Source organism: Haliotis rufescens, unplaced genomic scaffold (genome assembly GCF_023055435.1).
Source record: "Haliotis rufescens isolate VD_foot unplaced genomic scaffold, xgHalRufe1.0.p SCAF_12, whole genome shotgun sequence".
NCBI classification, from domain to species: domain Eukaryota; kingdom Metazoa; phylum Mollusca; class Gastropoda; order Lepetellida; family Haliotidae; genus Haliotis; species Haliotis rufescens.
The window spans coordinates 42,935,780-42,962,237 of record NW_025963802.1 but is presented as its reverse complement, the minus strand read 5'-3'; the positions used below and the strand labels follow the sequence as shown (position 1 = coordinate 42,962,237).

The 26,458-nt window shown below is 39.9% G+C and overlaps 2 protein-coding genes across 2 annotated transcripts; one reads left to right on the top strand and one right to left on the bottom strand.

Annotated features, from left to right (window-relative positions):
- Positions 1-2,157: 2,157 nt before the first annotated feature.
- Positions 2,158-17,161, bottom strand: LOC124119055 (syntaxin-18-like). Its single transcript, XM_046481443.2, has 10 exons — positions 16,982-17,161; positions 15,534-15,601; positions 12,898-13,091; positions 11,938-12,004; positions 10,912-11,003; positions 10,143-10,228; positions 8,568-8,626; positions 8,030-8,099; positions 4,294-4,374; positions 2,158-3,082 (listed from the first exon to the last, which is right to left on the bottom strand). Exons 1-10 carry the CDS (start codon positions 17,123-17,125, stop codon positions 2,987-2,989), a joined length of 957 nt encoding a protein of 318 aa, XP_046337399.2. The 5' UTR covers positions 17,126-17,161; the 3' UTR covers positions 2,158-2,986.
- Positions 17,162-17,427: 266 nt separating this feature from the next.
- LOC124119051 (TM2 domain-containing protein CG11103-like) lies at positions 17,428-23,589 on the top strand. Its single transcript, XM_046481441.2, has 5 exons — positions 17,428-17,686; positions 18,942-19,029; positions 20,695-20,810; positions 21,402-21,490; positions 21,960-23,589. The coding sequence occupies exons 1-5, from the start codon at positions 17,511-17,513 to the stop codon at positions 22,082-22,084; spliced, it is 594 nt and encodes a 197-aa protein (XP_046337397.2). The 5' UTR covers positions 17,428-17,510; the 3' UTR covers positions 22,085-23,589.
- Positions 23,590-26,458: the final 2,869 nt, after the last annotated feature.

Genomic DNA, 26,458 nt, shown 5'->3' with positions numbered 1-26,458 from the left:
TTGTCATCATGAGCATCAATCCACACAATTGGGACACGATGACATGCATCAACAAAGTCAGCGAGCCTGACCACCTGATCCCGTTAGTCATCACTTACGACAAGCATAGTCGCCTTTTTCGGCAAGCATGGGCTGCTGAAGACCTATTCTACCCCGGATCTTCAAGGTCACAATTCAGACATGTGGTAGGCATGTACACATGTAAATCAACATATTGCAGCATCAACACGAGCATCTTCCCGAGGCAAGCATGTCCACTATAGCCTACATCCAATTCAAGCCTACCAGGATTTTTCTTTGCTTGATAGGAGTGGACTATATCACATATCAATACTCTAAGCAGAGAACCTTCTATGAAATCAGCATTCACGTTCCGCAGCTATTGCCACAGACATATCCTGTCGAATTTGTGCTGAATTATTCCAAAAATATTGTCGAAATGGTTCTACGTCTTCAATCAACTCACCCAAATACTTTATATATTTTAGTGCAAATTGTTTTTTAAACTCAAAAAGACTGAATACCCATCACAATAACTATTACAGTGAGATGCAGTGCTATTTTTAGACACACACCCCGCTGAGTGTTTCATGTTGCCACGATGTACAGTGTAACTGGCGTAGTTTCCAATGGTCTCTATGTTTCTGTTATTGTCAGAGTGAAAATCGGCAGTAATAAGTATCTTTACTGTGGTAATCTGTCATTTTGTGTGTCTGTCAGGGATGAGATCTAAAAATAATTCGTAATCTGTACACCAAAACATCTGCTATGGTCGTCATCTTTGTGAAGCCATTCAAAATAAGAACATCGATCTGATTGGATATGGCATTTTCATGACAAGGACACAACTCATGTTCTATACAGGGTGGAGCCAGAAAAGAAAAGTAGGCTTGAAATGTCAATGGTAGAAGCTAGGCTTTGACATAGGCTAATGGACACACTTCCCTGAGGAATGTGTAACACAAGTTAACCAGTAACATTCCACAAGCATGCATGCACAGAAGTATTGAACAAGTAATAATAAAATAACTCAATTATATTAAGAAAGTCACGATCACCATGGTTACCACTATAGTAACGTTACAGTAGCAATGGAACGCAAGATGTATCCAACACATCATACCATATTTCCTCTATTAAAAGCCTGGGTGTCTATTATTTTTCGCACAGGCCATTAATGCCTGGTATCCATTCTGTTTAATTCAGGCACAATGGCACTCAACATGCTGCTCTCCCAAATTCTAGTCATACAAAGGGAGTAATCATTGCATGTCATTAGTTAATGTGATAGGGATCATTAATTTTATTAAAAGATGGGCCCAGCTTCTATTTTTAGGACAGAGCATACAACCTGACGTTTGTTAATAGAGACCAGCATGTATTGATATCCCGGCGTCTAATAGAAGAAATACAGTAAATACCATCTGCTCAGTCTGTAACTATATAGACACTAACAAGCTTGAGAAACTACAACAGTGTTTCAGAATGGATGAAAGCTTAATGTACAATTCATTAACATTAACAAATTTGCAGTAAGGGACCGACTATTTGATAATTAGCACAGAGGGGCTGAGATTTTTGGAAAAAAGATGGAAAAACATAATTTTGCCTCAAGTAAATATACAAAAATAGATAGATCGGTAGACATGTTGGTGTTAAAACAATCTCATTAAAATCAGATCTTAGTTCTCGGTATCGCTAAACAAAGATCTGAGGACATCCCATTACGGGTCACATCAGAACGACCTTTCATCCAACCAATCAGAGCTTCGCTTACCAGATCATAAGAGTGACAGTCGGAATGTGTTTTCTAATCATGCAACCATGAAATATTAAACACGGGGAATTCCGAACGACAGTTATGGGTTTTATGATTATATCCATACAATCTAGGTCATCTATTAGCCGTTCCAGAATGTTCTTCTAATCAGTTTTAAATTTTTTAATTGAGAATACGTCAAAATATGTTTCGAAGTGTAGTCACCAGTTTGAAACTAGTGTCATAAAGCTCGAGAGAGCTGCCTTCTGATTGGCTAATGTCGAATTCTTGTCAGTCATTTCATTGGTCGGTCAAAATTCGCGAAAGGTCGTTCTGACGTGACCCGTAATGTGATGTCCTCGGATCTTTGTTTAACAGTAGCGAAAACTGATTTTAATGAGATTGGTGTTAAAATAAATTCCAATGAATAAATATGATTATTTAGATTCTCCTTCAGGAAAAAATCCCAGGCCCCCTGCCACAATATTAAATAGTTGGTCACTAATAACAGTTAATATAACACCCCATCACCATTCCCGAATAAACCCAACCTGTATGTGGTTGGTGCATGGATCACAGATTGATTCTAGTGAGGTATTTATCTAAATCCTACTGTCAAATAAAGACATCTCTGAAAAATTAAATGTGAGAAATACTATTTACAAGTAAATGTGTAGATTTGTATTTTAGCTATACAGGAGACAAGGCGATCAGGTGGGATTCTATATCCTGTACATCATCACATCAGAATCTACACACATTTGGTGTATATTTTCATGATTATCTATATCGTGTGATTATGATGATCGTGATTATCAGCTTCATTGCACCTAAAAAGTATCCATAACAACCTCAATATTTCATTTCCTTCGTTCCAACAGACTCAAACATGATCAAGAATCTGATCCTTTTATAGGAGACTTTACGGTATACAACTTGCATTCATCATGTTCACAGCAGCCCTAGATAGTTTTCTTCTTGCATGGCAATGTACTTGTCTCCATGACAACAGCACCACTGCAGTACACATTCTTTTTTCATTGAAACCTGATAATTCAGCAGTTTCTCATTTCCATGGCAACAAAACTATTGGAACACATTCATGACGTCTTTTGCATCAGATGATTTATCTTTCATGATGTTACTTTACGGTGTATGTTTCAAATGTTATAAAGCTGCAAGCTTAGAGCTATATAAGTTAAGGTTCATCTAGACGTTCTGGTTGTGTTATCCATTGTACCAGTCGAGGAAGAGGAGAGAGAATGAACACACCACCAGGAAGAACAGAATCCAAACTCGAAACTCAGCCTTCTTCTTGATTGCCTTGAAAAAAAAATATCTTTGATCAAATAAATAAGCTGGAACAATTAACATAAAATGTGACATTAGAGGCAGCATTGATTCACATTTCATGACATTGGAGGCAGCATTGATTCACATTTCATGACATTAGAGACAGCAACAATTCACATTTCATGACATTAGAAGCAGCACTGATTCACATTTCATGACATTTGCGGCAGCAATGATTCACTTTTCATGACATTAGGATCAGCACAGATTCACATTTCATGACATTAGAGACAGCAATGATTCCCATTTCATGACAAAAGAAGCAGCACTGATTCACATTTCATGACATTAGAGACAGCAATGATTCACATTTCATGACATAAGACAGAAATGATTCACATTTAATGACATTAGCGGCATCAAAATTTTACATTTAACATGACTTTAAAGACAATTTGAAAATGATCCTAAATTGATTTGCTACTGAAATGTTCTCAATGGCTCTGGTCCTTTCAATAGTAACTTGACTTTGAACTACTTTGAACTACTTTTTATACATTTCTGTATTGTTTCTCATTTCAAGTTTCCAGCAGTGCAGTTGATGCCAAATATGTTTCAGACTATTTCTATTTCATGAATTTTTTATATCCAAATTTTCAATTTTTAGATCATACCTCATACTGAGTAGCCCTTGTGTTCACCCAATAAACACTATAAGTCCCTCTTAGATTATTAGGGGCGGTCGGGTAGCCTAGTGGTTAAAGCGTTCACTTGTAATGTCGAAGACCCGGGTTCGATTCCCAACATGGGTACAACGTGTGAAGCCCATTTCTGGTGTCCCCAGCCGTGATATTGCTGGAATATTGCTAAAAGCAACATAAAACCATACTCACTCACTCACTCACTCTTAAATTATTAGAAAAATCATTCCAATGTGAGGAAGAAGGGATTTCTTTTTTGCTGTCAGGTTTAATGTCACACTTGGAAATATTCCAGCCTTATGACAGCAGCCTGTAAATAATCAGGTCTGGCCCAGACAATCCAGTGTATGATATCACAAAAACGATCCACATCCGCAGGGTACAATTACACACATTCAGCCAAGTCACCAGGCCCGACCACCCCATCCATTATGTCGCCTTCTATGCCAACAGAAGTTGCTGGTGAACAATTATGACCCAGGATCCAAGTGGGACTCACCGACTTGATTATTATAATAAGCTGTAACCATGGTAACATACCTCCCTGATTTCCTCGTTGGCATCTTTAATATTCTCCGTTGATCCAACTGCTGTATTGGCTATCCTGTCTATATCTTTCTCCTGTAGCCAAAGTCATTAGAATTGTAACCATGGTAACAAAGCAAGCACAACATCAATGTCATTAAAACATCAAAGGTCACATTGCCATCACACCTCTCTGTGTGAAAACCACACCTCCATAGGTCACATCAGCTGAACCCTGAGGAGGATGTGTGGGTCCTTGAGCCAATCAGATGTTAGCTTTCTAAACGCGTCGCCTCCATATCTTTACCACAGAATCTCAGCACAAGAAATGTTTTTGTGTTTGTTTTTTTATTAACGCCGCACTCAGCAATATTCCAGCTATATGATGGCGGTCTGTAAATAATCAAATCTGGACCAGACAATCCAGTGATTGACGTCATGAGCATCGATCCATGCAATTTGGATACAATGACATGCATCAACCAAGACCACCTGACACTGTTAGTCGCCTCTTACGCATGCATAGTCGCCTTTGATGGCAAGCATGGGTTGCTGAAGACCAATTCTACCCCGGATCTTCACGGGTCCCCTCAGAAACAAGATGATGTACAAACTATACACAAAAATATAATAGCATGGCTTTTATTTTTTGTATTCAGAACTCCCCAATTATATTTGTTTTCAGGTTACAGAAATCTGATATGATTGGCTGAATGCTTCGCTTACTTGCACCAAGAACTTTGCAGCCTCAGTGCTGATTAGCTAATAAGAAACTTTTCCTGATGTGGCCTCCTAGAGAGGTGTGCACAGATCTTCCACAGAGAGGTAATGCATCGGAATAAAATATCTGATTTTAATGAGAATGACTTAACATACTCAAGTTTCAGGTAACATGCCCTTTATCATGTTAATACAACTTGTCAGCAGGAATTTTATTTTGTGTTTTAACTCTTTCAACACCGCAGGCTGGTACACCGGCCTTGACGTCATGAGTACCCAAACAGACTTACAGAGAAGCCAACCATTAGGGCCGACTTGACTTTCAGTCAGGTGAGCTAAACAGGTAGTTGTGAGAATGAAGGTCACAACAAAATTACAAAGTTTTGAGTAACTTCAAACAGACATCTGAAGTGTTCAAAGAAGGGCCTCTCTACATACAAGGTGAAGGTTGGGCTGTCAGGGTATGTTAACACATTAATACTAGTGTTACTCTCTCTCTCACACACACACACACACACACACACACACACACACACACACACACACACACACACACACACACACACACACACACACACACACACACACACACACACACACACACACACACACACACACACACACACACACACACACACACACACACACACACACACACACACACACACACACACACACACACACACACACACACACACACACACACACACACACACACACACACACACACACACACACACACACACACACACACACACACACACACACACACACACACACACACACACACACACACACACACACACACACACACACACACACACACACACACACACACACACACACACACACACACACACACACACACACACACACACACACACACACACACACACACACACACACACACACACACACACACACACACACACACACACACACACACACACACACACACACACACACACACACACACACACACACACACACACACACACACACACACACACACACACACACACACACACACACACACACACACACACACACACACACACACACACACACACACACACACACACACACACACACACACACACACACACACACACACACACACACACACACACACACACACACACACACACACACACACACACACACACACACACACACACACACACACACACACACACACACACACACACACACACACACACACCGTCCCTGTGCTTGTCATGACATGCAGGTTTGGAAAATGATAGTCAAAGGGAGATAATCTCACACTGATTTCTAAAGATTTTTTACTCTGATTTGATACCTCTCTGTCAAGATCTTATTACACAGGAAGTCTTGTCTGATCAGCAAATCAGTGTCGAGGCTAGGGCTAAGGCTAGGGTCCTAGGTTGGTTGGTTGGTAGTTGTTTAACACCGCACTCAGCAATATTCCAGCTATATGCAGCGCTCTGTAAATAATCGAGTCTGGACCAGACAATCCAGTGATTGATATCATGAGCATCGATCCACGCAATTGGGATCGATGACATGCATCAACCACGTCAGGGAGCCTGACCACCCGATCCCGTTAGTTGCCTCTTACGACAAGCATAGTCACGTTTTATGGCAAACATGGGTTGCTGAAGACCTATTCTACCCTGGATCTTCACGGGTCTCGGGTCCTAGGCACGGTGGGTACTGAGTAGGACCTTCAGGACTACCCGGACCAGTGGTTAGTCAAGTTATATATTGATGAATGACAAAAACTATCTGGCCTTCCATGGTTACACTACAAATCACTAATGTTTGTATTTGTTTCTGACTATGCATCCATTCCTTCAGACCTTATATGTTGGAAGAAAGATAAAACTTCAGTCGACTTCAGTGAATGCATGACCAGATCTTACATGTGTATCTGTATATATTTTCACGGGGCTACAGTCAAACTATTCCCAATCTGACAATTTGCACCATCTCTCTAAAGACCTACAGCGGCTACCTGGGTTGGGTTGGGCAATAGGGGATGGGAGGTGTCTAACTTCTCGGTACAGTTGAGCAAGCATTTGAACCAGCATATCTGAACTCTGATTTGAAAATAGACTCAAATGGGCAGTCCTGAATGAAGAATAATAAAGGCAGTGCTTTATATTCTGTGGATTTTGTACACATCATTTTGTTCTTTAGTGACATGGCATCTACATTGATATGGTTTATTATCAAGGTAAAATAATTTGTGTTATGATGAAGCAGAATCATCTTAGAAAGCTGACATCGGATTGGCTGATCAACCCATGTATCCTTTACTTTGATAGGACAGTCAAAATTTCTCAGAATTCACACAAACCATGTGTACAACACAGTGACTTCTATAAAGATGAAAGATTTTGTCATCTGTCCGAAGCAAGGGAGTTAACTGACTATAAAAGTCCAGCTCCCACCCTTGCCAAACTAGGCTGCAATTCTGGAATATTTTGGCTGGCCTAACAAGTCTGTGCATAGTCCAATCAAAATTGTGTAATGAACTAGACATCTGGTTCGTAATACAACATGGATTACAATAAGCAGATTTCAGTCGACTGCGGAATTTTCCAGATATTTTAATGATGTTTTTCATCAGTGTGCTCAAGAGTTGTGCTACAATCTACATGCACTGGGTGTCTCAGAGGCAGTCGCCATGTTGTACACGAACATGATGTTGATTTCATATGCAGTTTTGATTGGACTATGCACAGACTCATTAGTCCAGCCAAAATATACCTCAGAAATTCCAGGCTAGCTCGGCAAGGATGGAAACTGGACTGGTCACTTAACTCCCTTGCCTTGGGAAGATGGGTTCATGTACAAGACACTCTTAATCATGTTAATCAATACAACAATAATGACACACCGTGACCTTAACCTGCTGCAAGATACACACAGGTATTTCACCATTTTCACCATTTTCAACTAAGGATACAATAAGCAAGGGGAATATTACATTTCATCCACACTCCATTAGAAGTTCTAAAAGTGTTTTATTGAAAGAAACTCTTACCTGTTCTAAAACTTTTTCTGAAAATATTTCCTGTAGTTTTGCTATTTCAACCACCTTCCCTTCTATTTGTCTGAAACATAAACAAGGAGCACCACCAACTTTACTCACCATTACTCAACTTTACTCACCATTACTCAACTTTACTCACAATTACTCAACTTTACTCAACTTCTCCACCATTACTCAACTTTACTCATCATTACTCAACTGTACTCACCATTACTAAACTTTACTCACCATTATTCATCTTAACTCGCCATTACTCATCATTACTCATCATTACTAAACTTTACTCACCATTATTCTTCTTTACTCGCCATTACTCAACTTAACTCATCATTACTCAACTTTACTCAACCCATGACATGACCCTCCTAATCTTTACTTACACCAAAGAATTTGCATGTAAACATTATGGGTAGAATGGTCATAAACATATTGTTTTCAACATAGATCTATGATACCTGTACATCTAAAGCCACTAAATATTTGTTATGCCTATTATTTTGAGTGAAATATGCAAGGGTCGATTACCTACCTTACTTCATCTGACATGCTGTTCATTTCGTTGTAGATTGTCTGATTTTCCTGCTCAAACTGAAATATAAAAGCTATAACATCATATCCTGCAAATCGGATGATGAAATCTGTCAGGCAACGGTTAATGCATGGTTTGTTGTCCTACGCTGCACTCAGCAATATTCCAGCTACATGACGGGGGTCTGTAAATAATCGAATCTCGACCAGACAATCCAGTGATTGATATCATGAGCATTGATCCATGCTTCAACCAAGTCCTGACCACCCGATTCCATTAGTCACCTCTTACGACAAGCATAGACGCCTTTTACAGCAAGCATGGGTTGCTGAAGGACATCTTCCCAAGACAAGTGAGTTAACTGACCATAAAAGTCCAGTTTCCACCCTTGCCGAACTTGGCTGGAATTATTGAGTTACATTTTAGCTGGACTAATGAGTCTATGCATAGTCCATTCAAAATCGCACAACGAAATTGAAATCCTGTTCGTAAACTGTGATGCAGATTTTGGTCGATTGCAGGATTTGCAAAGCATGTGCACCGCCAACACATATTTTTCAAATGTTTTAATCAAGGTGCTCACATGATTTGATGCACTTTGCGATGTAAGACCTGTTTTATCACAACATGGATCTTGATTATCGATCAGATCGTCTTAACTGGGCGCCGCCATTTTGTTTGAAGCAAATGCAAGTGATAAGAGAGTTGAAATCTGATTGGTCCATAGGCGAGGCATAGAAGGGACATGGCGCTATGATCGAGCACAGGAATTCCAGCCTAGTTCAGCAAGGGTGGAAACTGGACTATTAAAGTCAGTTAACTCCCTTGCCTCAGGAAGATGATACATGGAGTATGGCTTATTTGATCTCTGTCAGTTATACATGGCCTCCTTACATAAGCTGACTAACAAAAGACACGTTTCATAATCTCATTAAAATCAGATCTTAGTTCTCGCTACCGCTAAACAAAGATCTGAGGACATCCCATTACGGGGTCACGTCAGACCGACCTTTCGCGAATTTTGACCGACCAATGGAACGAGTAACAAGAAGTCGACAATACCAAATCAGAAGGCAGCTTAATCGAACTTTACAGCACGAGTTTCAAACTGGCGACTACGCTTCGAAACATGTTTTGACATACACTCGATTAAAAAATTAAAAACTGAACAAAAGAACATTCTGGAATGGCTAATAGATGGTCTAGATGGTATGAATACAGTCATAGAGCCCATAACTGTCGTTCGGAATACCCTGTGTGTTTTTTTTCGAGGTTGCACGATCAAACATCACATTCCAACTGTCACTTTCATGATCTGATAAGCGATGCTCTGATTGGTCAGATGAAAGGTCGTTCTGACATGACCCTTAACATGCTTAATTGGATGTCCTCAGATCTTTGTTTCGTGGCAGCGAGAACTAAGATCTGATTTCAATGAGATTGCACGTTTCACGGTTCCACGGCACAGCGTCCATATGTATTTGAGGGTGATGGAGGAACGTAGTGTGTCATGAGGATTCATTCACTACCAACCATTATGAGAAACAAATCTGGATTTCTGTTTTTCGGGCTTACCATCTGTGCTTCCTCTGGTGAAATTTCATCATCATCGTCAGCATGGCTGCTTTTCTCCAGGGCAACTCGAGACTTTTCAGACTTCTCTACAAACAATATATTAGTAAAATAAAAATGTTTTTTACATTTGTACACTTATCCTGCATTACATCTCAATGCATTTAATGCTTTCTTTTGACAGCAAACGAAGCTTTTTGAGGTCCAGTTGAAGAAGAAGTTGTTACAACCAGTTGTGAGGCAGACCCCATCTCACCGCACCCACGGAAGGATGACGTCACATGTCTTCACATTACTGCTTGTCACCTGGCTGACAAGTTGTGTCAAATAAATTTGTTCAGCAAGCCTATGTAACATTAATAGTGCTGAACAAGTGATCACTGTAACATAAATACTTGTACTTATTGTGTCTCTCGTACACCGAGAGTTAACCTAGAGCTAAGTAATGTGCTCAGCAAATGAGTGAGTGTGGTTTTACGCCGCGTTTAGCAATATTCCAGCAATATCACAGCGGAGGACACCAGAAATGGGCTTCGCACATTGTACCCATGTCAAGAATCGAACCCGGGTCTTTGGCGTGACGAGCAAATGCTTTAACCACTAGGCTACCCGACCGCCCGGTCAACAAATGATCACTGTAACATAAATACTTGTAATTATTATACATCTCGTACTCCTAGAGAAGCAAAGGAATGTGTCACTCTGTTGTATGGCTTTCCTAAAGCAAAGTACTGTTTCCAGGCTTTCATAGTTCACTGAAGTGTCGCACTACCTGACTGTTTAACATCAGCTTGTGGCCTTGGGTCTGCGTTGTCCTCCAGATGTTTGGCGATGTGCATCCTCCTTTCGGGCTCCAGACGGGATCTACATAAGACAGTGAGTGAGTGAGTTGGGTTAAAGCCGCTTTTAACAGTATTGCAGTTATATCACAGCGTGTCAGCTTAATGTGGGAGGAAAGCCCGAAGTGATGCAGGTCTCAGATGTTTACCACTTCGGTGAAACCCACGAGCACGGGTATGGTGCTGACAAACCTAGAAACATAATCGGGGCGAACCGGGATTCGAATCCACAATCATAGGTTTCTGGCGTGCCCAAGGGACGCAACTCTGCACAGCGAATCGCGGCACCTTAGATGACTGGGCCACCCGTGCCCCCTACATAAGACAGAAAGACATGACAGTGAGTGAGTGAGTGAGTTGGTTTAACAGTGCTTTGAACAGTATTTCTGCAACCTCACAACACGTCTACTTGATGTGTGGGGAAAGCCCAAAGTGATGCAAGTCTCAGATGTTTACCACTTCGGTGGCACCTTAAACAGTAAAACTAAACTTAAATATTGTTTTCCATCAATATATATCCCAGTTGTCATGGTTACCTTCCTCTGAGTTGTCAGCAGTAGACATGGTAGATGCAGTCATTTCTTTCTCACAGTTTGTGAAAATTTGAGTACTGTTTGATTCCAATCTTAACATTGAAACTCAAGTGAAGGTTCTGTGCCAGAAGTTTTTCTCCCATCTAAGAAATATTGGCATCATCTGATTCCACTGATGGAGGAAGCACTAGTTTGCTTGTTCCCTCATTTGGAGTGACAGCCGACTCAAAGTGGAACCCTCCGTCCAACTCTTAATGATCAGTAGAATCTCTGTCACTGTTCAAAATACAGTTAGACATGACTTTCAAACTCTTCTATCCCAACCTATAGGCTCTCCTTATTGTTATGCACAGTGAGCTTGTGTCAAGTGTTATATTAATGGACTTATTGTTATTATTATCACCAGACCCTACGAATGATACTTACATCCTCTTCCTGTCCACGACTCTCTTCACTCTCACAGCTCTCTGCTCACTGTAGATCTTACAGACAACTGCAAGGTAATGCACATCATCAAAAATACCGTATTTGACATAATAAGAGCCCAGGGCGCTCTCAAAATTAGAAACAGGCAGCTCTTATTATAATATTATTTTGGTGAAAAACAACAGAGTTGAAAGATCGTAAATTTCGTGGTTTATGCTGACAGCCTGAAATGTTTATATACGACAGATATATTTTTCCAGAATTTAAATTCCCATAATTAAGGATGCATATAACACACGTATTATTTACAAATAAATAAGTCTTGTGTACATTGATTAATCGAAAGGGGTGCTAATTGGGATTGTTCACTAGCCAATATATTAGCAAATATTATTAGAGCAGGGCGCTTATTACTTTGAATACGGAACGACGTAACTTGGGAGATGAAAGTCTTAAAGAAAGGAAACTGTGAAAGAAAGATAAGTGGCCCTTTGGCAGAAACTTTGGAAAACTTTGCGCTACAACTGCCATAAGTCTTTGTTCACATGGCTCAAGACTGATTTTGTGAACAGGTCACAGGTTGGTTGGTTGGTTTGCTGGATAATGCTGCACTCAGCATGCTCATCAATATTCCAGCTATACGACGACTGTAAATAATCGAGTCTGGACCAAACAATCCAGTGATTAATATAATGAGCATCAATCCACGAAATTGGGATCGATGAGATGCATCAACCAAGCCTGACCACCCGATCCCATTAGTCGCCTCTTACGACAAGCATGGGTTGCTGAAGACCTATTCTACCCCGGATCTTCACAGGTCAGGTCAGAGGTCTGATCTGACCTTATGCATATAAAATCTGATGGTTGAAGTAACAATGCGAGCAGATTAATAGGACAGAAAAAATATAAATTGTCTTTTGATATTTCAAATATCTTTGTTAAATATGACACTATTACCCTTTAAATAAGCTCCAATCAGAACCATGACAGACTGTCGGTGTTCCTTGACCTGAGGATGAACCCGCTGGCTGTTTGCCTCCTGTCGAAACATGGAAATCGTCTCCTGGCACTTTTTAATGATCTGTTGTGAATCTGTGTCAATCTGATCCCGATCTGAATCAGTCATCTTTGATGATTCTGTTGCCAGGTGACTAAAGACAATAAGTAACATTAATGTGCAATTGACTAGACATGTATCATATAAAACTGCCATGATTACAGAAGTGCAATACATTCCACACAACATACTCTGTGGATGAGTTGGTATATGATTCAGCATTCAGCAAATATTCAAGCCTGACAGGTGTCCGCCTTATATAGGTAGTGTGTAAACAATCACGTATGGTTGTGTGTTTGGTGTCGTTTAATGCTGCTCTCAGCAATATTGCAGCTATATCATATTGGTATGTAAATAATCTAGTCTGGGCCAGATAACCCAGTGATTGACATCAAGCATCAGCCAGGTCTCCGAATCTGACCACCCAATGCATTTCTTACAACCAGCACAGGTTGCTGGAGACCTATTCCAATCTGGAATACCCATGGGTTGCTGATGTAGTAGCAATGGCAGGGCTCGATTTACCAATATAAGGTAGCTACGCAATACATCACAAAGAACAGTGGAGAACAAAGTGTGGTTTATTTCATGATAAAACATTGTTCTATCATGACATCATTTCTTGAGTTCGAACATGCACATGCAACTTGATGACGTTATATAATGGACAACGTTATTTTTGAGAGGGGAGTGTCTAGTGAGTTGTTCCCCATAGACGAAGCTGGGTAAAACAGATAAACGCAATGACATCCAAAAGAAGGAGAGATGTGAAAATCGGTATCTGGAGAAAACGTACAGGTAATCAACGTGAGGATTGTGAGTATATAAGGGAAATACCCCCTGTGCATAAAATGGACTTGTCCAACATATCCAGATTCTATTTAGGGAGTCATCATTAGTTAAATAGGAGTAAATATGTTTAAAGCTTGTACATTTTATCATCATCCTTAAAGAGGCTGTACATAATCATGATATCTCATATAAGAAGTAAACAGCTGCACCTCTCATGGTTTATTCTCCCTTCAGTGTTTTATTGTACAATAAATAACTCCTACTCGTCATATGTTTCTTTATATAAAGCATGTACCAGTTCGACCTATTATTGAAAAGAGCAAACTAATACTTTGTTACAAGTACCAAGCGCCTGTCACAAAATTTCAAATGTCTTTCTCACTCTTACTTTTCCACACAACTACAGACCCGTGAAGATCCGGGATAGAATAGGTCTTCAGCAACCCATGCTTGCCGTAAAAGGTGACTGTGCTTGTCGTAAGAGGTGACTAACGGGATCGGGTGGTCAGACTCGCTGACTTGGTTGATGAATGTCATCGATCCCAATAGTGTGCATCGATGCTCATGATATCAATCACTGGATTGTCTAGACCAGACTAGATTATTTACAGACCGACGTCATATAGCTGGAATATTTCTGAGTGTGGCGTGACACAACAAACCAACCGACACAACTACAATCTTTGAACACACACAATACATGACTAATCGCTGTGTCCTGTGTAATGTGTCAGGCTTTCCTGGGCTTGATGTCATCAAATTGTGGGTACTTTATGATTACCGTATTCGACCCAATAAGCGCTTAAAATAAAGACAGAAGTGGTTGGCACTTATTGGGACCAATTCAGAGTCAAATTGTCGTAAATTCATCAGTAAGCCTTAAGTCACAAATATCTAAAATAAACAGAATACAGTCATACCCCGCTCAGATGGTCTTTAAATATCCGGAAACCTCGGTTCCCGGATGATTTTCATTTAAAACGAAATAATAACTATATAAATTTCCGGAACTGGGGGGGGGGGGGGGGGGAATGGGGGCGCTTATTGGGACATGGGCGCTTATTGGGTCGAATTTTCCTATTATGTTTTACAGCAATATGGCATGAAACAGTCATCAGAGAACATACTTATTTAGACAAGTTTAAGCATCTATGTTTCAACTTGGATACATTTATATGGGACCAGGGTGCAACCTGTTTTTTCCTTGTGCAACTAGGTTTTCATGTCAGCATGCAACTTAAATCAAGTTCCTCAAAATCGAGTCATGAACAGGTGCTGGGGACACATTCTATCCCGGGTCCAAAAGGGTTAATCATTTAAGGACCAGACAAACCAGTGACAAAGTATGAAGAACAATCCACCAACTTGAAATGACGTCAGAACACCAACTACAACCCCAAGTCTGATTCTATCTAGTTGTTTCTTAAGACAAGAATTATCACATGACACTGGGAACTATTGTTCCTCTGAATCACAACAGGATCCCAGCATCCAGACAGGGTTCTTGCTTTGAAGGTTTGGTTTTGATCAAATGTTCATAGTAAATGCATTGGGGTGACTTTACATAGTGCTTTAATTACTTTCGCGGAGGTAACGGGTGATAGCACAACCACAGTGATTGAATTAATTAACATGATTAATATCAAGCGCTCCACTGAGCACTGCAGACTGCACCTGTCTCGCGTACACATTACGTCTGCAACTGCTAATTAAGGTAGCTCTGTAATCAGGACATCACACAAACCTGCCAGCATTGACGTATTCCTTCCGATGCTGAAGCAGGAAATCCCGGAGCTTGGTTATGGTATTAACCTGCAAAGAAAGTTTTCAGCATTAACCATGAAAGCAGTAATGCTTTTGTCCTGTTATAAGAAATCAGCCTCCTTAATATTCTAATACCTATCAGTGTCCGAAAAAACTGCCTGCCCGCCTGCCTGTGGCTGGTAACTTTCCTGCCGGGCTGCATGAAATTTTCCCCTATCTGCCAAACTGTCTGGCAGACAATAAGACTACTTACATATTCAGTTTTATTTATAACTCCTCGTTGATTCTCATGTAATTGTCAGCATTATTTCATCGGAAATGCAGGCAGGCAACTTGGAAAATGGGCAGGCAACATTTATGGGTCACCTGACTGACAGTCTTGTTGGGCTTTAAAATTGTTTCAAACACTGATACCTATGCCTATCATGCCTATAGCCCCTCACTGTTTTTGATTACCAAAAACTTGGACAGCTTTAATGTTTAGTATTCATGATCATGATGATAATAGGTACAAGTTCCTTATAATCATTTACCAAGTACCGTAATTGACGTAATAAGCGCCCAGGGCGCTCTCAAAATTAGAAACAGGGGGCCCTTATTAGAATATTTTAGTGAGAAAAAAAACAGAGTTGAAAGATCGTAAATGTCGTGGTTTATGCTAACAGCCTGAAATGATACAAAAGAAAAGTCTGTGCGTATTATACATGACAGATATTTTTTCCAGAAATTAATTGCCCATAATTAAGGGTGCATATAACATACGAGTGCGTATTATACACGAATAAATCAGTCTTGTGTAAATTGACCAATTGGAAGGGTGCTAATTGGAATTGTTCACTAGCTATTCAATATATTAGCAAATATGGGCACTTATAAAAATTATTAGAGCGGGGCGCTTATTACGTCGAATACGGTATATGTGCCTTCATGGACGTTATAGTTTCTGGAGTAGATTGTTCATTTATTGCATTACAATTTCATTCATAAATGTATGTAACATGGTGAATGGACAATACACAGTGTAAAGGAAAACAAATCTGTGATCAGCTGGTGACTGTGACAATGGCAACTGCACGTTGTAACATGTAAAATATGGCCTTAGTATTGCACATTAATTATTTTTTTTCCAATTAAGCTACACAAATTAACAGTGTTTAACAAGTTTAAAGGTCCACCATGTTTAACTAGTAGGCCTACGGTTATGACTGTTTTACTTAGAAGAAAATTGTGAGGATTACCACAAAGTCTTGACATTAATACTGTGTATTGTTTCGTAACATATGTATCAATCTAGTGAAATGCAACATGAAAATTGAGCCAAGGTTTATGTATACTCGGTTTCGTACACTCTATAGGTAGTTATCTACTTCATCTGTACATGGCACCACACTTGTGCATGATGCAAACGGTAACACGTAATCTACTTGCCACATCTTTGGCTTTCACTTCAAAATCTCCTTTCTTTCTCTTGGTACTGAGAATGGTGCTTTTGTCATTATCCGGTTCGCCGATGACCTTGTTGCGTGATTTGACAGCCTTCACTGTCGCTTTAAACAGATTTGTGATATCCATGTTGGCAGTGTTGACGAAAGTGCGTCACACGCGAGACACTCGTCGTAACTTCCGGTTAATTAAGTAAAAAGTAAGATTCATTGACGAAAAATGTTTGACACTATTTTTCTTCTGTGTATTTTTCAGATGCAAATACTTTACTTTGCTGATATCGGTTGCAGATGTATGTTTTTAAGTAGTATCACAAATGTATTGATAATCAGAAAAAACTATCATACAACCAGTCAAGATTGTAATGCTACAGTATTCGGCTCCCAATATTCCATCTGGTAATTCAGGATTTATATTTGAAATAGCGAGTAGTATACATCCGTTTTCTTTCCTTGTTTGTTGTTTGATGAACTTATATGAACTTAGGGTCTCTGTCAAAGGATGACATAAAATAATGTTGCATCGCCATACAAAAAGCTGTATTTTTACATTTTTTGTTGTGGTTTTATTCAGCCCACCTTCGGTGATTGGGGGTAAAGATGGACCTGCTCTCGATGACAATTATTTGATGGACGAATCGACAGGGTACACCTACGATCCCTATGGCCCACTGATAAACTGCTCCTATTTGTGAGTGCATTTTGTTTCATGTTAAATACGAAATAGGCCTAATCCCCAAAAGTGTCATTCCCCGAACTAAAAGTGTGGGTGTTGTTCATTCATATTGAAATCAGAGTCTAATGCATTAAGCATAGAGTCAATGGAACATGTATTGGTTATCTAACCCGTGAAGATCGGGGGTAGAATCGATGCTCATGATATTACTCACTGGGTTGTCTGGCCCAGACTCGATTATTTACAGACTGCCATCATATAGCGGGAGTATTGCTGAGTGCGGCATTAAACAACAAACCAACCAACATTGGTTATCTGGTTAGGTTAGACCAGACAATGATAAAACGATACATACAACAGGCATTTCCAACTGGTCCACTGCATATTCTATGCTGCAAAATCCATATGATATAAATCATTAATTTTTTATAGATGTAATATATACAAAAGCTTACCATCCTTAATTTGTGGGACCCCAATTAAATGTATGTAGTTTGTGGACAGTTTAGCATGTATAGGTAAAATATCCATAGACCCTGTAGCCAACTGGTAGGTGTGTAAGTGGACAGTTTAGCATGTTTAGGTAAATGTCCATAGACCCTGTAGGCAACTGGTAGGTGTGTAAGTGGACAGTTTAGCATGTTTAGGTAAATGTCCATAGACCCTGTAGCCAACTGGTAGGTGTGTAAGTGGACAGTTTAGCATGTTTAGGTAAATGTCCATAGACCCTGTAGCCAACTGGTAGGTGTGTAAGTGGACAGTTTAGCATGTTTAGGTAAATATCCATAGACCCTGTAGCCAACTGGTAGGTGTGTAAGTGGACAGTTTGGGTGTAATTCATGCAGAACTAACAGTCTTTGAATAACTGTAACCGATGAAAGGATATACACAGATATAAAACAAGATCACAGAGTAAACATGGTGAAAGCAGAATAGGTGTAGGGCAAGTTACTGGGCACATGTTTTGTTTTCTAGTAGTGCCAAAAGCTTTTGAACTCAAATTTTTGACATTTATTTCCGTAGCTATTAGTTTTAGGGTATGGCCAAGTCATGCTAGTATAAACTGATCAGTTTTACTTGGCACGTGACTAGTCACAAGTGTCAGACTAGAGTCACAATTTACTTGTGCCATATTCAAAGCAAAGCTGTCAATAAAGAATTATGTCACATTGAGATTTTGAGAAAGAAATGACATTACAATTCTGTTCTTGTAATCATTGGTAATTTGTGACTCTCATACCTGCCTTGAAATGTGACTGACTTGTTCCAGACCACTACAGTTCCTAAACTGCTCCGAGCCACTAGATCTGAACGGAAATAACACGGAGAGGAAGCGTCTTGGATACGGATGCTCAGAAGTAATTCCTTACCATGTTTTTTAAACCCTTTTTCGTTTCATTAGCTGTCTTCAACGTGCCGTTGAAGCAGAAACATTGCTAACGACAAGTTGCAGTATTTGTAACATCTTAAATATTTGAATTGATTCATGAAGTTCCCAAAGTCAGGTGTATCACTAGTGTATAGAAGCTTTGTTAATCATGGGAATCAAAATGTTGTTATTATTTAATATGTACTCTGAACTTCTTTATCATGTTTCTCACTGTTTATTTTCATCAATTATCTAATCGCAATATCGGGGGTAAAATATACAACCGGTATGCAGGGTATAATCATTATCAGTATTTACAAACAATCTCATTAAAATCAGATCTTATTTCTCGCTACCGCTAAACAATGATCCGAGGACATCCCATTACTCAGACAGACCTTGCGGGAACTTTGATCGACCAATGGAATGACTGACCAGAATTTCAAATTGACGACTACGCTTTGAAACATATTTTGACAAATTTTTGATTTAAAAATTGAAACCTGAACAAAAGAACATTCTGGAATGGCTAATATATGGCCTAAAGTATGGATTCAGTCGTTAACCCTGTAACTATCGTTCGGAATACCCCGTGTAATAAGTTTCCGAGGTTGCATGATTAGAAATCACATTCCGACTGTCACTTTCATGATCTGGTAAGCGACGCATTGATTGGTCAGATGAAAGGTTGTTCTGACCTGACCCCTAATGGGATGTCCTCAGATCTTTGTTTAGCGGAAGGGAGAACTAAGATCTGATTTTAATGAGATTGTATTTACAAACTGATGATATTAGTGAAAATCGGTTTCCCATCAGCTTCCTATTGTTCTGTTGTTATCTTTGTACATTAATCCAATGTCATAGGCTTTGTTGTTATAGTGTTATCTTTGTACATTAATCCTATGTCTATGTCATTGGCTTCGTCATTATGTTGTTATCTTTGTACATTAATCCAATGTCATAGGCTTTGTCGTTATAGTGTTATCTTTGTACATTAATCCTATGTCTATGTCATTGGCTTCGTCATTATGTTGTTATCTTTGTACATTAATCCTATGTCATTGGCTTCGTCATTATGTTGTTATCTTTGTACATTAACCCTATGTCATTGGCTTCGTCATTATGTTGTTATCTTTGTACATTAATCCTATCTCATTGGCTTCGTCCTTATGTTGTTATCTTTGTACATTAACCCTATGTCATTGGCTTCGTCATTATGTTGTTATCTATGTACATTAACCCTATGTCATTGGCTTCGTCATTATGTAGTTATCTTTGTACATTAATCCTATCTCATTGGCTTCGTCATTATGTTGTTATCTTTGTACATTAACCCTATGTCATTGGCTTCGTCATTATGTAGTTATCTTTGTACATTAATCCTATCTCATTGGCTTCGTCATTATGTTGTTATCTTTGTACATTAATCCTATGTCATTGGCTTCGTCATTATGTTGTTATCTTTGTACATTAATCCCACTTTGTGTTGTGTAAACATCATGATTTATATTTACATTGTACTCTATGCCCTTACTAAGCATTTATTAATCAGATCTCAGTGCTCGCTAGCACTACACAAAGCGTGTATGGCAAGTAGGAAGATCTGAAGTTCAATGAGACTGCATAACTCCCTCCTGTTGGTATTGTGTTTCAGTGGGGCAATGAAAGATACGAGGAGGTGCAGCGGACCAGTGTTGTTTGTACGGCTCTTCCTGGCATCGAGTGCTTCGGGAACAGAACATTCCTCAAAGACGGATTTCCATGTATCAGGTAACGCCAGGGATGAAAGTCACCATTGTCTGCTGCCCGTGTACAGTAACATTTACAGGTCGGGCAAGTTTGTTTGTCACTACACTTGGCCCTGGTCCACAGATATACAGTACACTGTACATTCAGTAAAATCAAGAACATATAAACAATAATAATAGTAATAATAATAAAGTAACATGGACCCAAAAGATCATTGTCATAGGGTGTTTTTTATATATTTCTTTTTTAAAAAAAACAATCAGAGATTGTTGTTGAACAGATGTTACTTCCAGTGTTTCTTGAATTTTAGGTCCAAATAGGTCCTATCATGATTAGGTCCTGTTGTCTACAATGGTGATGTGTTAATGATTGACATTAAGGTATTATTATTATTGACATATTTATTAAAAAGAATTGACTTCAATATGTTTTTGCGTTACAGAGTTATAAACTATACCAATTTGAACAGTTTGCTCACCGTTTTTTTTATATTTAAACATCATCGTAATTAGTATTGAAGTTAATTCTTAATTGAATAAGTAATACACTTATGTCACCATATATTTGACACCATCTGTTACCGTGGTAGCTGACAACAATGAACTGTTTCAGGTACAATGGCCACTACTTTGTGACAACACTGTTATATTCTGTTCTCCTTGGGTTTCTGGGTATGGACAGATTCTGCCTCGGGCACACAGGTCAGTTTTAGGAACAGTTTTCTGTCATTGTGATTAGTATTTTATTGGCTCAGATTTGACCTGCAACGCAATTGTGGTTCCATTATAATTACTTCACGGTATACACTATGTTCCTCCGTCCTGCGTGAAGACATATGGCTGCGACCCGTGAACATCTGGGGTAGAATAGGTCTTAAGCAACCCATGCTTGCCATAACAGGCGACTATGCTTGTCGTAACAGGCGACTAACGGGATCTGGGGATCAGGTCGCTGACTTGTTTGATGCATGTCATCGATCCTAATTGCGTTGATCGATGCTCACGATATCAATGACTGGATTGTCTAGTCCAGATTTGATTATTTACAGACCGTCGTCATATGGCTGGAATATTGCCGTTTAACAACAAACAAACAGACATGAAGGATGTCTGTATAATCTGTTATGGCTAGGGGGTTGTTTGCTGATGATGTCCTGTCCTTTGCCCCCAGGTACAGCTGTAGGGAAGCTGCTGACGGTGGGAGGCGTGGGGATATGGTGGATCATCGACATCATCCTGCTGGTCACTGGGATGCTGAAGCCGGCAGATGACAGCAACTGGGTTCCATACTTCTGATACGGGGTTCTGTTTGGGAGACAATTGTGGATGTACTTTACAGTGTACATACAGAAGTCAACTTGTGCTTCTTGTCAGACGACTGCTCCATATTGTACATGGTTCACAATGCTTGAAAAGTTGTTGAATTAAGTAAGGTCTTGAAAGGCGTGAAAATCGACAATATGCTATGCGAAGACCTTGAATTTTCCTGACCAATAACCATGTGAAGTAAATCACCTAAACATTAATATATCTTATTTCTATCATTATAGTTTGAAAAAAAGCCTGTTGAAATCTGTTAAAAACTATTTGTAAGTCTGTCAACATAGAGTTATCTCCCCTCAATGATTTGCTGCTGCCCTCAAAAGTCGAATACCCCCAAGTCTGTAACAAATGGAACTGGCCAGGTTTTTATGTTGAATTTTGAGGAGGGTGAATTCAAAAGGCCATCAGACTATAATTCTTAATGAACACTGTTGGACATATTTCTAAATGTTAACGGAAATGAAATATTCGAAACTGATGAAATCATGCAGTATATTCCCTGCTCAAGTCAGTCTACAGGCACAAGCCAGCCCCCATTGTATTGTCGATATACGTTGCTCCATTTTGGCTTTAGTTCTAAGTGCCAACACACAAGCAGCCGAGGCCAGGGTCATCTTGTTGGTGTTTTAGTATTTGAACATGTCAAGACAAAGGGTCCTTATCATCCCAAGTTGTAAGGAAAACATTATCGACGTCCTCAGAAAGTATGAAAGTACAGAGTGACAGATCTTAATTCCCTGGCATGCCTGCACCCCCTTCCATTTCCTACATTGTAAACTCTCCCAATGGTCTAAGTACACCATGTGTATTTATCAGTGAATGGAAGTGCCCATCCTCAATTACCCAGGGTATATAGACTCCTCTGTGTTCTAGTGGTAGAGCGTCGGCCCGGAGAGCAGGTCAGGGGTTTGATCTCTGATGCTAAAAGATGGTACTTGTTATCCTGCCTGGCGCTCGGCACTAAGGGGCTAAGGACTGGTTGGCTCAGAGTCAGTATACTGTGTCTGAGTTTGGTATTTATGTTAAACTGCGGCATGGTATCTCAGTGGGCTAGCACTATAAATCGGCATTAGTTCGAGGTAGTACAAGCAGCCACACAAACACATGCATGCACACACACGAGATGTTGAACCCCATTTCACCTCACCTCAGCACCTCCAGGGTATAAACCAAAGCATCATGTCAGAAGTGATCTCACCATCTCCATCTCTCATCACTCACTCACACCAGAAAGCCATTTAATTGGACAGCTATCTTGAGCGGTGCTTATTTTGAATCAAGACTAAAAATGAAGCGGTCTTACTCCATCTTCCTCCACTGGAAGCTGACACTGTTGTAACTAGAATCTGTTCAAAGTCATCTTCCTGAGGCAAGGGAGTTAACTGACCATAAAAGTCCAGTTTCCACCCTTGCCGAACTCAGCTGGTATTATGGAGTTACATTTTGGCTGGACTAACAAGTCAATGCATAGCCCAATCAAAATTGTGTAATGAATTGAAATCCGGTTAGTAAATTGTCATGCAGATTTCGGTCGATTGCATGATTTGCAAAGCATGTGCACTGCCAACTATTTGTCAACAGCTATTTTCCAAGTCTTTTCATGTTCTTAATCAAGGTGCTCACATGATGTAAGACTCGTTTTATCACAATATGGATCTTGATTATCAATCAGATCATCTTAGCTGGGCGCTGCCATTTTGGTCGAAGTAAATGCAAGTGATACGAGAGGTGGAATCTGATTGGTCCATAGGCAAGGCTTTGAAGGGACATAACTCGTAAGAACCACTGGTGGCGCTATGATTGAGCCCAGGGATTCTAGCCTAGTTCGGCAAGGGTGGAAACTGGACTTTTAAAGTCAGTTAACTCCTTTGCCTCGGGAAGATGGTTCAAAGTTGAACACAACTCAATGTCTTAATCCCGAACAGGTTTTTTGTCCCATCATTTTCATGTGCCTGTATGTGTAGGTCATTCATTGTATGATTAAAGAGTGAATGGATGCAACAGATGATGAATCAGGTCATTTATGGATCAAAGTTGAAAAAGTTACTACTAAGCAAACATTTTTATTTGGTAAATCATTTAGACTTGTGGCCATGAATGTGTAGATGCAGTTTTGAATGAATAAAAACAAATTCCTGTTCTGTTGCTGTAAATGTGAATCATGTTTGTCTCATTCTCCAGGCTTTCTAGCATCTCTGATCACCATCATCAACTGCATGTGTACATCATCATTTTATGTAAATATATGAAGAATAAATTATGTTTGTTTGTTCCCATTACTGGTTGTCATTGATTCCCGATCACAAGCTGGTCTGACCCACATCCTCTGTGGCGATTCTATTACAATAGGTCCCCAGCAACCTACACTTGTTGTAATAGGCAATTTAGTGGATTGGTTGGTCAGGCCGCAGTCATATCATGGGAATATTCACAAGTGCTGTTTTCACAACAAACATGCAAGGATAACTAGGCCTGATGCTTGTCCATCACTCATTGGTTTACCTGCTTCAGGAATGGTGATGACTCACAGACTGAGCTAAATATAGCACTCCCAATTTGTCAGTGAGCTGGACCAAAAGAAAGTATACCTAATTCAGTGTTTAAATTACTCGCCTGCCTGATAGTCCGAGACTGCCTGTTTTGCTGATAGTGTCAGTTTTGAAAAGTTGCCAGCCCTGTTTTTTGTAGGGCTGGGACGGGCAACTCGGGTCTGGTGGGTACTGAATAGGACCCAGATACGCACAGGGACTACCTGGAGCCATAATTAGTCATGTGATATATTGAGTGAGTAAGTGAGTTGGGTTTAACACCGCTTTTAACATTATTCCAGTTATATCACAGCGTGTCAGCTTAATGTGGGAGGAAAGCCCGAAGTGATGCAGGTCTCACATGTTTACCACTTCGATGAAACCCATGAGCACGGGTATGGTGCTGACAAACCTAGAAACATAATCGGGGTGAACCGGGATTCGAACCTACAATCATAGGTTTCTGGGGTGTCCAGGGGACGCAACTCTGCACAGCGAATTGCGGCGCCTTAGACAACTGGGCCACCTGTGCCCCCTATGTGATATATTATTTATCTAAATCTCTGGATAAACTACAAATCACTAATGTTCACAATTCTTCCTGACTACTAAGCCCTTTCCTTCTTACTTTTATATGTTTGAATAAAAATTAAACTTCAGTCAACTTCACTGTATACACAAGATCGTTTCATACGTGTATCTGAACACTTTTTACCAGTGCTACGGTCAAAATGTTCCCAATCGGACAGTTTGTACCTACCTCTTGAGGCCTTCAGCGGGTACCCGGGTAAGGTAATTGGGGGGTAGTAAATTTAGACTCATCCTAGCCCTAAATGTCGGGAGTTCAAGTTACTAAGATGACAATCCACCAGTTTATTGTTATTTTCTGAGAACTAACATTAAACAGAACTAATCCTCTGTGTTTACCCTTTTGTTACTTTCTAGAAAATTCTGGACTGGCAACATCTTATCTGGTCTGGTAACTTTGCAATGTTGCCGGTCCAGTTGTCAGACTGAAATGTTTGGGAATTTTATACACTGCCTAATTCTGTCAGACCTTCTCATGAAATAAAAGTGTAATTATAATCTTGGTTGGTTTGTTTGTTGTTTAACGCCGCACTCAGCAATATTCCAGCTATATGACGGCGGTCTGTAAATAATCGAGTCTGGACCAGACAATCCAGTGATTGATATCATGAGCATCGATCCACGCAATTGGGATCGATGACATGCATCAACCAAGTCAGGGAGCCTGACCACACGATCCTGTTAGTCGACTTTTACGACAAGCATAGTCACCTTTTACGACAAGCATGGGTTGCTGAAGACTATAATCTAGCTGCTGCTACATTAGACAAGATCATGAACAGTAGAGTTCTCTGTTTGCTCGAAACTAGGGGAGGAAAAGTTGGGTGGTTCAATCCCCTGGCTGTGTCATACCAAACGTCATGCTTCTTGTTGCCCTACCAGCGATCAGCATCAAGGACCGGTCGGCTCAGAGTCTGTATACTGTGTCTGAGTAGGGTATCCATGTTAAACTAACTGATGCTAATTTCCCCCTGATTTATGTATTTTTGAAGTATTGATAATGACCTCTAAAAACAACAAACACAATCTTGAAGTGGTAGTATTTTCATTACAAAAATACATTTGTAGACAGTGGAAGCAAAACCTATGTTCCCTCAACCAAGCATCCAACTTGACTCACTTAACAGCATAGTAAACAATATTATTGTATAAGAGACTCCCCCTGTAACCATGGTAACACTGTAATCAAGTATCAGTATCACTTGTACGGTTCATAACATGACACATAATT